The sequence below is a fragment of the Anoplopoma fimbria genome, chromosome 3 (genome assembly GCF_027596085.1).
Source record: "Anoplopoma fimbria isolate UVic2021 breed Golden Eagle Sablefish chromosome 3, Afim_UVic_2022, whole genome shotgun sequence".
NCBI classification, from domain to species: domain Eukaryota; kingdom Metazoa; phylum Chordata; class Actinopteri; order Perciformes; family Anoplopomatidae; genus Anoplopoma; species Anoplopoma fimbria.
Window position 1 is genome coordinate 6,614,750 of NC_072451.1, and position 15,092 is coordinate 6,629,841.

At 37.4% G+C, this 15,092-nt stretch overlaps 2 protein-coding genes across 2 annotated transcripts; both read right to left on the bottom strand.

Moving 5' to 3' along the window:
* Positions 1-594: 594 nt before the first annotated feature.
* On the bottom strand, positions 595-7,809 carry cdk5 (cyclin-dependent kinase 5). Its single transcript, XM_054623929.1, has 12 exons — positions 7,602-7,809; positions 7,216-7,304; positions 7,057-7,124; positions 6,912-6,972; positions 6,774-6,830; positions 6,499-6,594; positions 6,276-6,350; positions 4,060-4,156; positions 3,459-3,530; positions 3,195-3,253; positions 3,013-3,093; positions 595-2,806 (listed from the first exon to the last, which is right to left on the bottom strand). The coding sequence occupies exons 1-12, from the start codon at positions 7,636-7,638 to the stop codon at positions 2,720-2,722; spliced, it is 879 nt and encodes a 292-aa protein (XP_054479904.1). The 5' UTR covers positions 7,639-7,809; the 3' UTR covers positions 595-2,719.
* Positions 7,810-9,224: 1,415 nt separating this feature from the next.
* Positions 9,225-14,931, bottom strand: abcb8 (ATP-binding cassette, sub-family B (MDR/TAP), member 8). Its single transcript, XM_054623916.1, has 16 exons — positions 14,762-14,931; positions 13,783-14,113; positions 13,510-13,665; positions 12,733-12,827; positions 12,478-12,583; positions 12,237-12,398; positions 11,678-11,763; positions 11,486-11,583; positions 11,270-11,375; positions 11,131-11,164; positions 10,887-11,023; positions 10,705-10,799; positions 10,485-10,618; positions 10,242-10,389; positions 9,909-10,159; positions 9,225-9,680 (listed from the first exon to the last, which is right to left on the bottom strand). Exons 1-16 carry the CDS (start codon positions 14,863-14,865, stop codon positions 9,597-9,599), a joined length of 2,127 nt encoding a protein of 708 aa, XP_054479891.1. The 5' UTR covers positions 14,866-14,931; the 3' UTR covers positions 9,225-9,596.
* Between the last annotated feature and the right edge of the window lie 161 nt (positions 14,932-15,092).

The window sequence follows — 15,092 nt, forward strand, 5'->3', positions numbered from 1 at the left end:
TTTCGACACATTTTTTATGTTATTGAAAAAAAGAAGTTGTTATTTGAACCAAGTTTTCAAGGGCTTTAAACAAATCCTCGTCTACAGTAAAGCGGACAAAATGATGTCAAAACCTGTTGAGATCCTAAATTGTTTTCTAAATTGTTTCTTTCTTTTACTATTTGCAACAAAAGTGTTCAGGAGTAGTTGAGATGACTTATAAATGATCAAACTGGGTAAATAACTTTCTAAGGAAAGGAAATGTTTACAGAAACAAATGGATTAAACGAGGACTATTTAGTTGCTGTTCTGGAGCTTTCAATCATATCCATATTTCAATCGATCCTTATAAGCAGACTGTCATGACCATTGAAATCTCCACAGCTGCTACTGAATGAGCCTTGTGGGGCGATCATATTTTATGTCAACTACCAAAGTTCAAAGTGAACTTTTAAACCCACATGAATTAGAAAAGGCCAATTTGAGCATCTACACTCCCATGACAGCTGGGCAAACTCCATCCGATATGATCAAAAGTCCCAGAACAGCTTCCACTTAATGGACCTTCTGCTGACAGTTTCCTCTGTTTTCAAGGTCAAGAACAAACTTGCAATCTCAAAAGCAAACATGTATTTATGTCCACTCTACTGAATACTGAATCTTATTGGTTGAAATGTACACAAAAGAATCACTGACAACATCTGTCCAAAGATCGACCCACAAAAACAAAGATACTAGCAGAGTGCAAAATCCATTCTTCATTCAAATTTAAGCAGTGTGTCTGAAATGTCCTTTCATCAGGAGATAAGGAAATACTGAGAGCAAATGCCTTGTTTTTTTTATCATTATAACTTAATCCACATACACACAACCTTCAAACATCTTAAATCCTAAAAAAAAAGAGCCTGTTAATGCTTTAGGTCTGAGTCACATTGAATCATTCAAAAGGAAAGTTTCTGTACCAAATGAGGCCGTGCTACCTTTAAACGAATGCAAAACAAATGGGCAGACATTCCATCATTAATAAATACATGCATCCATTATCTTGGTTACATCATTAGCAAAATGAAAATAAATCCTTTCCCTATTAACACGGCTACTTCAAACACAACTCATTATGTCGGCTATTATGGGATGAGTAGCGCTCTGGAGTAAAATAACACTGCAAGCTCTTAATGTTAATATAATAAGTAACCAGAATGGAAACAGCTAATGGTGCAAAACAATCATATGAAAATACAGATTATCAGTGGAATACCCGGATTCTTTCATCTCTAATTTAACAATTACAAAAGCATTTCAATAAAGCTAAAAGACTGTAATTATCATACAAATGATGTTAAAAAACAAACAAAAAAGAAGTAATGTGTCACTAATGGCCCGCTAGTCATTAACATATATATGAATGTATATTGGCCCGTGTATTGATAACCGGCTATAATCCAGCTGTCAGTGTTCACCACATTTAATATTCATATTCTAAACTTACTAAAATAAAAGTTACAAAGTGCACAAAAGACAAATACAAAAAGGGAAAATTAAAAAGCCTGAGAAAAAAAGAAAATCATAAATTAGCTTCTCGTGCTATTATACAATCTTATAAAAGGAAGTGGGAAAAACTGCAGACTGTATAAGTACAAAAAAAAAAGATAACAGTGTATTTTACAGGTCTGTAATTGCCTATTAATCTCCTGGAAATAAGTATGTCATTTGGTACAAATTACTGCAGAAACATTGTTCAATTGGTACCAATCAATTACTGTCTCTTAGTCTGTGCAAAGCAGACCAATTGAACATGCTCATTTAAAAATTTTGTACAGAAACAATACATTTTGTATATATGGAAAATAGTTTCCAATAATAGGTGAATCATTTAGCACTATTTACTTAAGTTTAAATGGAGTAATTCTGTCAAAGAAAGACATTTGTACCAAATCACACACAGTAGTTCTATCCAGGAATATTCCCAGCAAAGTCATTTTGAAATCACAGACTTGTATAACAAAGTGAAACCAAAAAACGACATAGTATCCTAAAAATGAAGTATTGATTTAAGCCTTTAAAAATGTTAAATTAATATCCCTACTTGTGATTCTAAAACTGACTTATTAATTAATTTAATTTAGCTTTGAAGTAGCGACATTGTAGCATTAGCTTCCCCAGAAATCTGTGGACTTTAGCTAACTTATTACACTAACTTATCACACGACAGATGTACCAGCACCAGTACCAGTACCAGTACCAGCACCAACAAACTGTGGTACAGTAATGTCAAAGATATGTTTTAGATCATTGAGAAACAGTGTAACTATTATACAGTCTGCCCACACATCTATCAATTATTTAATAACTATATTTAAATGATCCTCGTCAAAAATGGTGTTTATGGCCAATATATATCATTATAACATTTTCTAAACTATTAACAGGAGCATTTAACGGGGCGTGTTGTTGACAGCTGTTTCCACAGTATAAAATGTATTTAATGCAACACATAGTGCCAATTAACTGGGAGTTGTATATTTACTAAATCAATCAGGCTTGCAACTTAGAAGAAACTAAAACTGTTCAGAGCCACCAGGACTTTGTTCCACACAGAGGCACAACAGAATGAAATGCAGGGGGAGTGTTTGAGAAAACCGGTGAGGGATTTGCTTTGTTGGGACCGGTCCTAATGACCCGACCGAGTGAAGGAGGATTGATTCTGGCGGCTGAGGTTCAACGAGCGGCCATTTAGCATTTAGGGAGGGCAGAAATCAGCAAAGTAAGGGTGCTGCAAGGCCTCTTCTGCAGAGATCCTCTGGACAGGATTACATTTTAACAGGTTCTGGGTGAGATCAAAGGAAAAAGAAATGAATAAGTTAACCGCAATATGACATTTCTTGCAAGCGAATAGTGTATATCACAAAAAATGTGTTGGTCATTTTACGGTACTTGACTAGTTGCACAAAATAAACTTTTTTTTAACAACCACAGATGTAAAAATTTGATTGGCTATTTGAATAAACGTAGACAAGTTGAGAGTGTTAGTACCTGGAGTAGATCCCGTCCTGTGCTACTAAGTTTTGGAACCACATTCACCAGCGAGGTGGTGGCAGGATACATGGGATATGGCTGCAGGTAGAAAAGAGAAGCAGTAAATAGTAGTTCAGTAATACATGGAGTATATTCCGTCCACGGAGAGTCTCACAGAATAAACTGTGTTAATAAGTCACCTTGTAATCGGGGAGCTTCGTCATTGTCTGCCACTGTTCTTCAGTTGGTGTACCCAACAATGTACCGAGTGGTTAAAGAAAAACTTTATGCGTCACAGAGGCGCGTCCGACCTGTTTAGACTCACTGTTTGTAAATTATTCATCACATAGTAGATCAATAGTTCTGCCTGAACACAGACTCTGTGGTGTCAGAGTGTCACACACCAAACTGTTTAAGCAGAGGACACAAGTTGTCGATGCCTACAAATGTTCAGGAAAAAGGATATCTGAAGATTCTTTTCAACTGGTCGTCCACATCGTTTCCGGGGAATAAAGGCCTTCCAGCATTAGCCAGCTCTGAATGGGACGTGCAATCAAATTGAATCACAATTATCGTTTTATATATTGATAGATTAAGACATAAAACAACCTACATATAACTCACTTTCTTTTTAAAAATTGAAACATGACAGGATAAAAAATACTACAAGTTGATATGATCATTTCCATAGTGAGTCCTGGCCCAGTATACAAATTGTACATTTAAAAAGATATATAACATAACATAACATAACATTTAGCTCTAAATGTTCACCAACTTTTTATTTTGGCGATGCCTAGCATTATACCTATTCTCTAGTAAGCTCTAACACCTGTAAATAACTGGACGACTGGCTATTTAGTCATCCATACAGATGACTTGCACGATACTGAACCCCTGTATGCAATGTTTAACCACAGTGCCCTATACTTAAATTGGTGAAGTATGATTCTGATATTTTTTGTATTAACAGTATCCTACTCACACTAGCTAACAGAACAAAGTTAAGAAGACAAGAATAGAGTAACATAAATCATCATTAATGTCAGCAATTAAAAAACAAACCTGCAAATATGCATCCAGCAGACCACATGTCAATAGAGGTAGAATAAAGCTTAGCACCAAACAGCACATCAGGAGGCCGGTACCACAAAGTCACCACCTACGTCCAATCACAGAGAGGAGGGTAAGAATTAGAACCAAATCACAGCAATTATTAATAAACCGGTGTTTACAGAGACGTTCAGGCTATTTATTTTGTACTGACACTGATTTCACAAAGAGATGGATTTGGCCACACTGTCACTAATACTGAATGGTGTACTTGTATCAGCAACCTGGTTTCCATTAATCTTCTTGACAATTTTAACAAACTGCTGCTTTGTCAGCTATCAAGTGTTTAAGAGACATTTTTTCCCAAGTTATATGAAAATGTGTTTGGTGAAGTGCTAAAAATGAATAAAATTAAATTGTAGGAAAGTTTTATTTTTGCAGATTGTGTGGGCTGACTGAGGTACCTGCATTTCAGCCTGAAAAGTTTAAAAGTTCAATTCGGTACGGATGCCAATTATGTAACAACCTGCTAAAGAACCACCACTAACTTTTTATGAGTCATTTCTACAGGGAAAAATAAGAGTAAAATTTGAGGATCCTCCTACTGGGACAAAATATAGATGTGCTTTCAGCTGCTAAGTAATTTAAAAATGTCACATATTGAGTCACGAGCATTTGCGGTGGTCATTTTTAAACTAAAAAAAGAAAAGAAAAGAAAAAATATTTTTCATTCATCTAGGAGAATACTTTATGGAGTAGAAATTCAAAGTAATTGTACGGAGTTCTACATATTTATTTTTGATAAAACTACGTATAATGCTATACTGAGTAATATCTCTGCTGCTGCTTCACTTGCCAGAGAAAGAGTTTTTAGAAAGATTGTGTCACCTCAGAAAAACTAAGAGCGCTGATGAACTCTCCTCATAACTATTTACTTTGCGGGAAATAATGCTGACAGATTAAACAAATTACCTTCATCATAAGAACTTTAGTCACTGTATTTAATTCATGCTGCATGTTCTGTTTAAAGTATTTCCATGTAGTGCAAAATAGCTGTAGGATCATTAATATCTCCTTGCTGAACCAGTGCTAAGAGCCTCAGGGTAATACATCCGCTGAAATGAAATGACCTTTTAAAATGACCTTACTTTACATTCTCAATGCTTCAAACTCCGTTCCCCTCTAGGTTTTCTGTTTATTACATTTTTCAGATCAGCAGTAGTCACCCTGGGTCAAGAGCCCTCTCATGGGACTGGTGCGCTGGGGCCCTTAGGTCAGCTAACCAACTCCACTAAACCTATGAGAGGCTTGTCTGTCATTCCTCTGACAGCATCAGCAACAACACAAAATAAAATAAAAACACCTTAACTTAAACCACATGCTGCAGTGTGTTTGACTCTCCCATCATTAATTAATGGCTTGACTTCAGGACCTCATTGGCTATCGGCTGTTTACACAAATAACAGTATTTTGAGAGCGGACATTGTAGAAGAGGCCACATCTCTGCCCTGGTTGTTGCAGTTTGCTAGTTAGATGTGCCATATTTTGATATTTCTTTTTATAGTGAGGAATCTGTGATGTCATGTTTTCCAAAGACAAAGACTAAAAACTTTTCAATGTCTTGATGAGATATTGATTTGAAACTAACTCTTTAGTGTTTCACTTTACTATAGCAACTACATTTTTAAGAATTGAGAGATCATAAATTGGTCTCAACCTTTATTTGTTGTCTCATAAACAAATGATTTTGGATTGGCACTCAAATTGCAGCACTAAAATGCGTATACTGTGTTTACTGATTTCTAGTTATAGTATGGGATGCTCTACAACTCTCCTATTGGCAAAACACAAATTGGGATTATATTTATAAGGATACGCAATTTAATACTCTTATGTCTGCATGTGTGTGGTTCTGTATAATTATATGGTAAATATAACAGAATTAATTTTGCATCAGAAAATATTTTTGATTTAGATTTTGGAATCTTTAATGTTTGCTTCACAGACATGATACAATTTATTTTAAAGCAACAATCTCTACATATTGTTATCACCCAATTTTGAAAATCCCACAATGGCATGCAAAATGTTCAGAAATCAGTCTGACTTCGTTTTTCTTTAGATAATAAATATTCCCAAAAATCGATGCAATTTCACGCAGGTTTCACATTTTAAGATTGGAACAAGTCAGTTATTGGCCCCTGCTGTGTTAATGAAGTAAAACCTACCTCTGCTGAGTAACACCTCACAGGAATGCCAAAGGCGCGAGCCAACCCAAAGTCAGCCAGCTTCAACTCCCCGTTCTATACAGAGACACAAATGACCAAATCAATTCAGATGATATAAACATTTGATTTAGCTTTACGTTTAACACACGCTGTTCGTGATTTCAAGTTTGCATAGTTGCTCAGCCTTTAACTCAAAATCCATTCATGCAACCTAAACACTCACTCTGTTTATGAGCAGATTCTGCGGCTTCAGATCTCGATGAAGAACGTTCCGACTGTGACAGAAAGCGAGGCCTTTCAGCAGCTGGTACATGAAGGACTGCATCAGAGGGAAAGAGACTTGAGTTTAGGGACACAAAACGATTGTTAAGCAGTTAATTCCACGTTTCACAAGATGTTTCTGACAATCGGAGGCCAGAGATTGTATTCACTTAAAGCAGACATGCTGCCCCTTGGTTGAACTCTCTCTGTGGACTTTCCAAACAGATAATCTCTCACCTTCACAGTTTCAGGATCTAGATCCCCATTGCAGCTGTCGAAATACTTCTTCAAATCCTGCAGTTGGCAAAAGACAAACATTAGTCTTGGAAGGCACACGTTAAAACACACTGTATGTTCGGGGGATGACTCTCTCACCTGATCACAATATTCAAACACCAAGGTTAACTTCTTGTCACTGTGCAACACATCATGTAGTCTGCAGAAGACAGAGCAGCTTTAGGTGGATGGTTGTTGACATCATACATACAGACTGCTCAGCATTGTGATTCAGCAGACTGACCTGACAATGTTTTTATGCTTCAGCTCCTTCAAAAGGCAGATTTCCCTCAGAGCAGAACTGGGCACCCCCTGAAGAAATGACACCCAGAGGGATTAGCACCAGCCTGCTAACAGCTAGCTAGCATGTGTACCTGACATGTCTCTGTAAACAAAGCGTTACCTCATCATCGTCGTCCAACCTGACCCTCTTCAAGGCCACTATTTCGTGAGTTTCTCTGTTTTTAGCCTTGAAAACTGTCCCATAGGTACCTACAGAGCAGAAGAAACCAGTTGTATTGATGAATGGATGCTAGTTAGCCACCTAGCTAACGTGAATATCTTAAAAGCTAGCTTAAAAAAAAAACAATCTGACATATCTTCTCTCTACAACATAACGTAACTATTGCAGGTGAAAAGTGCAAACACAACTGTGTATTTCATTAACAAAGGGATTAGTTACCACATGCACAAAGCTAGCATCTAAGCTAACGTTAGCTAGCTCTGCAGCTAGCAGCCAAACCAGTCTGGCTAACATTCACTTCATTAAAAAAAGCTAATGCAACATACCCTCTCCGATTTTTTCAAGCTTCTCGTATTTCTGCATGTTTGGCCAGTGAAGCCAGCTTTGGACAAGCTAGCAAACCAATGCTTGATGGAGTCCCCAGGCTGGGGTTACAAGTGTTATGACAGCTAGCGTTAGCTCGAAGCTACCTGCTGCTATCTGCTGCTGCTGGTCGGTCTGCAGCAGAGCTCGTCTCGTCGGCCCCCTAGAGGCCAGAAGATGAACTGCATCACTCCCCAAAAATAACAACAGGACAAATACCCCCAAAATGTTTCTGCATCTTTGCAGCAGAAGCATATGGAGGACGAAAAGTGACATAAGTATAAATAAATAAATGCATAAATAATTGTATAAATAAATGCAGGAATAAATAAACAAATGCTTAAATACATGTTTGAATACAGAAATAAATAAGTAAAAGACTAATTAAATGCTGAAATAAATACAGTATTTTAATAAATAAATGCTTGAATAAATACTGGAATAAATAAATAAAAGCATAAATAAATAAATGCTGAAATAAATATAGAAATGAATACATTAATCTATAGATAAATAAATAAAAGTTAAGAATCAAACAGGACATAAATAAATACATGTCCTATATTTATTGCTACATTTCTTTTCACTTACATTTATTGATTTCTGTATTTATACATTTATTTAAGCATTTATTTATTTATTCCTGTATTTATTTATGCATTTATTTATTCATACTTATGTCATTTTTCATCCTCCAAAGAAGCAATGATCTGTTTTTGCCCAATTTTATGGCGTTTGGTTGTAAAAGGAAGGGAATATGACTGTATACATAGGGGTTAACTAGTTCATACAGTACCAGGCAAAAGTTTGGACACACCTTCTCATTCAACTACTTTGAAGAATCTAAAATATAAAACATATTCTGGTTTGTTGAGCATTTGTTTGTTTACCACATAATTCCATATGTGTTCCTTCATAGTTTGGATGTCTTCAATATTAATCTACAATGTAGAAAAAAATAAAAACAAGGAAAAACCATTGAATGAGAAGGTGTGTCCAAACTTTTGACTGGTACTGTATATCATCATTTCAAAGAACCAGAAGTTCGAAAGGCTTCAAATTGATCCACATACTGCAGGCAATGAACAGCTGTGATGCAAGTGTGTTATTGAAATGTGTGAACTCTCCTGAGCTTAAATTTATCTTTTGTTATCTAATCCCAAACTGTAAGTGGAATTGGAAGCTGTCAGGCTAATACTATATGTTAGTTTACTTTGAATGATTAATTACAGGCATACTATTGTCTGTTTTAATGATGTAAACACTATTCTAAAGGGAAGCAAATCTTAGCTTTTCACTTTTTCCATTTAGCAAATGAGCCCATTATACAATTAATAAACAGTGATGGCTAATAATCAACAGCACATATAATGTACTGACACACAAGGGATGGATAAATTAATGCCATCAAAATGGGACATTAATGTCATACTACGCTTAAAATATTCTGGCCGTGAAACACTGTTGAAAGGTTGTCGTAATATTTTTTTTTGCAGCAGCTGTCATAACAGGTTTCACTCATCACCACAATAAATGACACTATCCACAAAGCATATACTGCTTATTATTTAAATACATGTGTTTAGTTTCTTCATACCTGTATTTGTGACTCTGTGAAATATGATCGAGAAAGAAGGACAAATACAGGATACCCTCATTTTTTTTCTACCACAATATAATTGATCCTTCTATACATGACAAGAGAGAACAGTGTTATGAAAATCTCATTGAAGTGTAGATACTGTACAGTAGTGTAGTTTGTTCATCATCACAGTTTGGTCCAGTTGGTTCCCTTTCACATATTAAAATGAAACAGTTTATCGTAAAACTAGAGAGCTGGTAGATTTAAATCACATTTTTTCATAATGCCTCTCTTTATGCAAGCCTTTCCTATGAAATACATTAAAAGGTAAATTCTATTACTCAGTGTAGATTTACAGTAAGCAGTTTTGGTGTGTTCATTTCAGCCCCTCGGCTCTTTGCCTGCGAATCAGATCAGAGTAAATCCCTCCTTTGCTCAGCAGTTCCAAGTGAGTCCCAGCCTTAAAAAACAAGAGCAAGCAAGCAAGCTGTTAGATATAATTAAAACGAATATTACAAACTCTCCACATTGAGATGGAAGCAACGAAGACGTATAAATTACTGAACATGGAGTCAAGTGAATTCTCTTCAGGGCCTCTTTGAACTTACAAGTTAGTCCAATAAATTAGCCTAGACTTTTATTGGCAGATTACAGCACCTCCATTACTCATAATACTCTGCCACCTCACCTCCACAATGCGGCCGTTGCTCATGACACAGATGAGGTCAGCCCCTTGAATGGTGCTCAGCCTGTGGGCGATGATAAGCACGGTGCGCCCGGTCGCGGCCCTGTCTAGAGCCTCCTGCACCACTCGCTCTGACTCTGCATCCAGGGCGCTGGTGGCTTCGTCCAGCACCAGGATGCAAGGGTTCTTGATCAAGGCGCGGGCGATAGCGATGCGCTGTTTCTGGCCACCTGATAACGTCGCACCTCGCTCACCTGGGTTTAGAAATCTAGAGCTTAGTGTTTCAAATGGCACACGAAAGTTGATATTTATAAATGCCTAAAAGAGGGCACATACCAACCACAGTGTTGTAACCGTCTGGGAAACTTGTAATGAAGCCGTGAGCATTGGCTTGCTTGGCTGCGTTAAAGACCTCAGCATCTGTGGCCTCAGGCTTCCCAAAGCGGATGTTGTCCATTATAGATGAGCCAAACAAAACTGGCTCCTGCAACAAGAAAACAGGGGGGGAAGATTGGACTCCTACGAATGTTTATAATTACATTTTTTATTAAACTAACCTTAAAAAAATATATATTTTACCTGATTGATAAATCCAATGACTTGTCCCCTGAGCCAGGACAGATCAAGTGTTCGAATGTCAAGTCCGTCCACCATGACGACCCCGCTGCTCGGGTCATAGAAACGCTCCAGCAAGGATGCCACAGTGGACTTTCCTACAATGCATTGGATTATTCATTCATAGGCTTACCATAGCATTGTTTACATTTCACACATTTACAATCATTAATTAAGAAATTACCTCCTCCAGATTCTCCAACAATGGCAACAGTTTTACTAGGTGGCAGCGTTAAGTTGAACTTCTTCAGGATCTGATGGCCAGGTCTAGTTGGATAGCTATTAACATACAAAAAATCAGATATTTATGTCCAGTTAATTCCTTGTCTGAAGTGAAATCTACTTGATTTAAGATGAGGTTCCAACCTGAATGAAATGTTCATAAAGTCCACTCTTCCTGTCAGAGAATCGTAAGGGATGCGTCCTCCACCAGACATAGGAATAGTAGGAACCAAAGCTAGGTATTCAAAGACCCGGGCCCCAGAGCTTAATCCTCTCACCATCTGTGGCAAAAGTTATAAATTGAAAGCTTGATTTCTGCCTAAATAATATTTCAACGCAAAATTTTCAGATAATGCATGCTCTATACATGAAAAGGATTTTTACTCACCTGTCCAAAAAGGATAGAGATACTGGCCAACGACCTGAGCACAGAGAGAATAAAGGAGTTTTACCAGAACATCAGCAACATTAAAACTGATTTAGTTTAATTGTAAATGATAATTATGAGCAATTGTTGCATCATTTACCTCTGAACAGTCTGGGAGGCAACCAGGAAAGACATGAGGTCTCCAGGGGACATTTCATTGGTAGAAATCAAAGTCCCTCCAGCAAAAATAGTTCCTAGCACAATGCCTGTATTAACAACACACAACCGTTACTATAACGTAAATGGTGAGATATTGTGAGAATACCAATCTGCTAAACATTGTGTTTATCCCTTAAGGGAGTTATAATACACTCACAGTTCAGGGCAACGTTTGACAGTCCTTGGAAAACTGCAATTCCAGAACCAAGATTTTCATTCAGTTCACATGATTTGTCAACTTCATATGCATATAACCTGGGGAAAAAAACACAAACATATTATCTCTGACGTACAGTACAGTATACTGTGTATCTACTAGTACTATACATCAAAATATACTCTCACTTACTCGAGCTCCCTCTCCTCCATCGCAAAAGCTTTCACTGTCCGCACATTGCCAAGCGCCTCGTCTGCCACTCCTGTCGCTTTTGACACCTTAAATTAATCACAGACAAAATCAAGACGAGACACAGTCAGACAGCAAATTAAACTTAATTTGTTGATTGCAAAATAATATAAATTCAACAGACACTGTGTATTAACACAATTAAGCTTTTGAAAGTAGTACAAAGATTGATGCGGGTTTTCTTCAGCTTACTTCTGACTATTTATTACTTTGAGTGTCAGTGTAAATGTAAATAGCTCAGAATACAAGCATTGACAAAGACATATCTTTCTGTTTGTATGTCAGACCACAAAATTATGAGAATCCGAGTAGGAGCAAGAACAAGTTGTAAAGAAACTTGGGCAGAAGTGAGATTATGATCTATTCCGTTTTAAGAGAAGAAGAAGTACAATATGTCCGCCGCTTTTATAAAGAAGGTCACAGTGACACTCAACCTGTATATAAGACATCGCAGTCCTAACACAGAGTTATGGCAAAATTATAATATGGCATTTGTTATCACCTGTTCTTGAGCCAAACGGGATAGTTTGCGGAGGAAAGAGCCAATGATCGCCCCTGCTCCCACGAGACAGGGGAGGACGATTACCGTCAAACCTGTAAGTTTGGGGGAGATGATATAGAGAGAGACGAAACACCCAACTGTCTGCGTGATACTCCGCAGACCCTGTAAATAAGCAAAAAAAGGAAGGTTAAGACTATAGCATTTTACTATTATTTTACAATACAAATATACAACTTTATACCTGAGAGATGACCAATTTAAAGGACGACTTGAACTCCTGAATGTCAGCAGTCAAACGATTCACCAGCTGCCCAGTTTTATTGGCATCAAAGAAAGCCACATCTTGCCTGAGATAGAAACAATAACAAAGACACTGTTAACAAAGCTTGTTAGACTCCAAATGTAAGCTTAATAGTTGTCTATTAGCATAAATCTGGCGATCATTGCTTTTACTGAATCCATGCATTCTTTTGCTCCGACACTGAGGAGTATGTACCTCAGTAAGGATGCGAAAAGAGTCTTCCTCATGTCGGCCGCCACTCTCTCCCCCACCCTTGAAAGCAGGATGATGTAGCCACTCGTCAGCATGCCCTGCACAGAGGAGGTGAGTTACGACCAGAGCGACAGACCATTTTCCAGAAAACAGCTGGGACACTTAAACATTATAATGCATTATATTTTTTTTTTTTTTTATGAAAGTGAAGCGAACGCAACATACTAGTATAGGGTAATAAACATCATAGCTCTAAGGAAAATGTACTTTCAAAATTTACAGCCCCAAAAGTGAGGGTATCGTAGAATTGAACAGCACATCTTTGACATAGTTTCAATAAAAATAGTAAAACAAGCTCCATAAACGTGGTCGTTAGCCCGAAGCGGTTGTATATGGAATGCATTATATTGTCCAGGTGTTGCTTTTATTGCATCCACCCTCTGGAACTCCTTCTCAGTTAATTAACAAAGAAATAAATGTCCATGTATTATCCCCTATGCTACAATTACACATTTTAAAAAGGTACAATCATAGACTGTGGTACAATTAAGACAAATATAACATCTTACTATTATACCAGACGTATATCTCCATTTGAAAGCAGGAAAACAACGGCACAGTACTACTGCACATTTTAACTACTACTTTATCATAATTAAAAGACACTGCCATTTGCTAGTGTTCTTAGTCCATTATACCACCAATTGCACTTCACTCCTGTCGAAGCACTGGCATAGAAAGTTGTGCACCTGAGCACTGATAGATTTCTTGTGTACTTACTTGGATACCATACAGTCCAAGTAATTTCAGAGCAGGGCCTCTTATCTCGTGGACGTAATTCCCAGTCTGATCTCTCAGGTAACGTGCCACAACATTCACCAGATTCCCAAGCATCAAGGGAATTTGAATATTCAAGAGAGCGGCACCAAAAGCAAGCTTAAAAAAGAAAAACACTATAATTTTAGTCAAATGTCACGATGTTAATCATATTTCAAATTGTATTCTATTCTAGAAAAGCTGACATTACATTTAAGAAAAGTGACTATGACTCACCACAACAGCACCCATGAGAGCAAACAGCTGAGGTTTGACAAATTCCCACAAGATATGCCATTTAAACTCAGGCACAGGGTTTTTGGCTGTAACTTCTAGCGGGATGTTGTTATTCACATCTGCCTCGCAGTGAGCTACATGGCAGAACAGTCGTGCAGAGACGGTGAGTACTGCTGGTCCCAGGATGAACCTCAGGGCCACTCCTGGGGGTTTGGATGTTCGGGTGGTGGACTGGCGGACGGCTCTCTGAGTGAGGCTCCAAATACGTCTGACAGCATTTCCAGGCTGCTGTGAGGAGCTGTATGCTGGAGAACGTGGAGATGTGTACCACCTGGATATGAAAAATAGTATTAATACTATGAGGCATTCATTAACCTATCATGAAAGTATTATAAAGCTAATGTAACAAAAGCTAGAAGATTTGAAAGCTTTATGAGCTTAGATTGGGTTGAAAAGAGCAACTTTTGTCATTATCAATAACTCTGATGATTATTTTATCAGTAAATCGTTTCTTTGGACATTGGAATTGATACTCAGGCAACGTGAACAGGGGTAACGATTACATAGGCCAATAACGCTTCTTGGAAACGACTTGTTATAGTAGCATTAAATGATAATAAAAACACTTCTTTAAGAAAAATAGAAAATGCAAGACAATAAAAACAGATAAATGAATGAAGTATTAAAATAGAACATATCAAGTGATAAAACACTTACACTCTTAATAAACATTATTTAAATTTGATTGTTATTTACAGCTGGAAAAAAACCCAATCATATATGAAAATGGAGGTTGAACAGTTTTCTGTTTCTGATTACAAATGCACACATGCATCTGACTGTACCTATTATTCATATATCTGAACATAAGAGGAAACAGGCTGTGCATGAAGACATGCTGGTCAGTGTGCAGTCTGTGGTGTTGATTAACTACCATGGCTTATATAGCAGGTACAGGTCACCTGTCACATAACCCTACCGTGAAAGTTTCCAAACGTCTGCAGTGTTTTTGCATGGAGGGTGTAAGGACAGTGACCGCACCGGAGCAGTGATGCTCGCTCTACAGCAGAGTATCTGAAACATGTTTAATGCTCATTCAACAGATGAAGGTTTCTATAGTCGTTAAGCTCTGCAGTAATCCACAGGAACCATGCAGGCTGCCATGTTGACACTGACCCAGAGTGCATTTCTGCGGATACAGAGGACTACATTTTTATTGTAAATATTTATTTGTAACAGTTTTGGTGTTTTAATTCACAAAAGACAACAAAGTGACGATTTATAAGCGATTTGTGCAAAGTTTTAATGAA

Bases quoted from the DNA above. Each gene is read 5' to 3' on its own strand.
- cdk5 (XM_054623929.1), bottom strand. From the start codon at position 7,638: ATGCAGAAATACGAGAAGCTTGAAAAAATCGGAGAGG. The intron at 6,351-6,498 runs GTGAGTGTTTAG...GTCTCTGTATAG, and splicing joins AGAATCTGCTCATAAACAGA to AACGGGGAGTTGAAGCTGGC. The intron at 3,094-3,194 runs GTGACTTATTAA...TTCTACCTGCAG, and splicing joins CGAAGCTCCCCGATTACAAG to CCATATCCCATGTATCCTGC.
- abcb8 (XM_054623916.1), bottom strand. From the start codon at position 14,865: ATGTTTCAGATACTCTGCTGTAGAGCGAGCATCACTGCTCCGGTGCGG. The intron at 13,666-13,782 runs GTGAGTCATAGT...TTCTTTTTTAAG, and splicing joins CTCTCATGGGTGCTGTTGTG to CTTGCTTTTGGTGCCGCTCT. The intron at 11,584-11,677 runs GTAAGTGAGAGT...TTTTTTCCCCAG, and splicing joins ATGGAGGAGAGGGAGCTCGA to GTTATATGCATATGAAGTTG.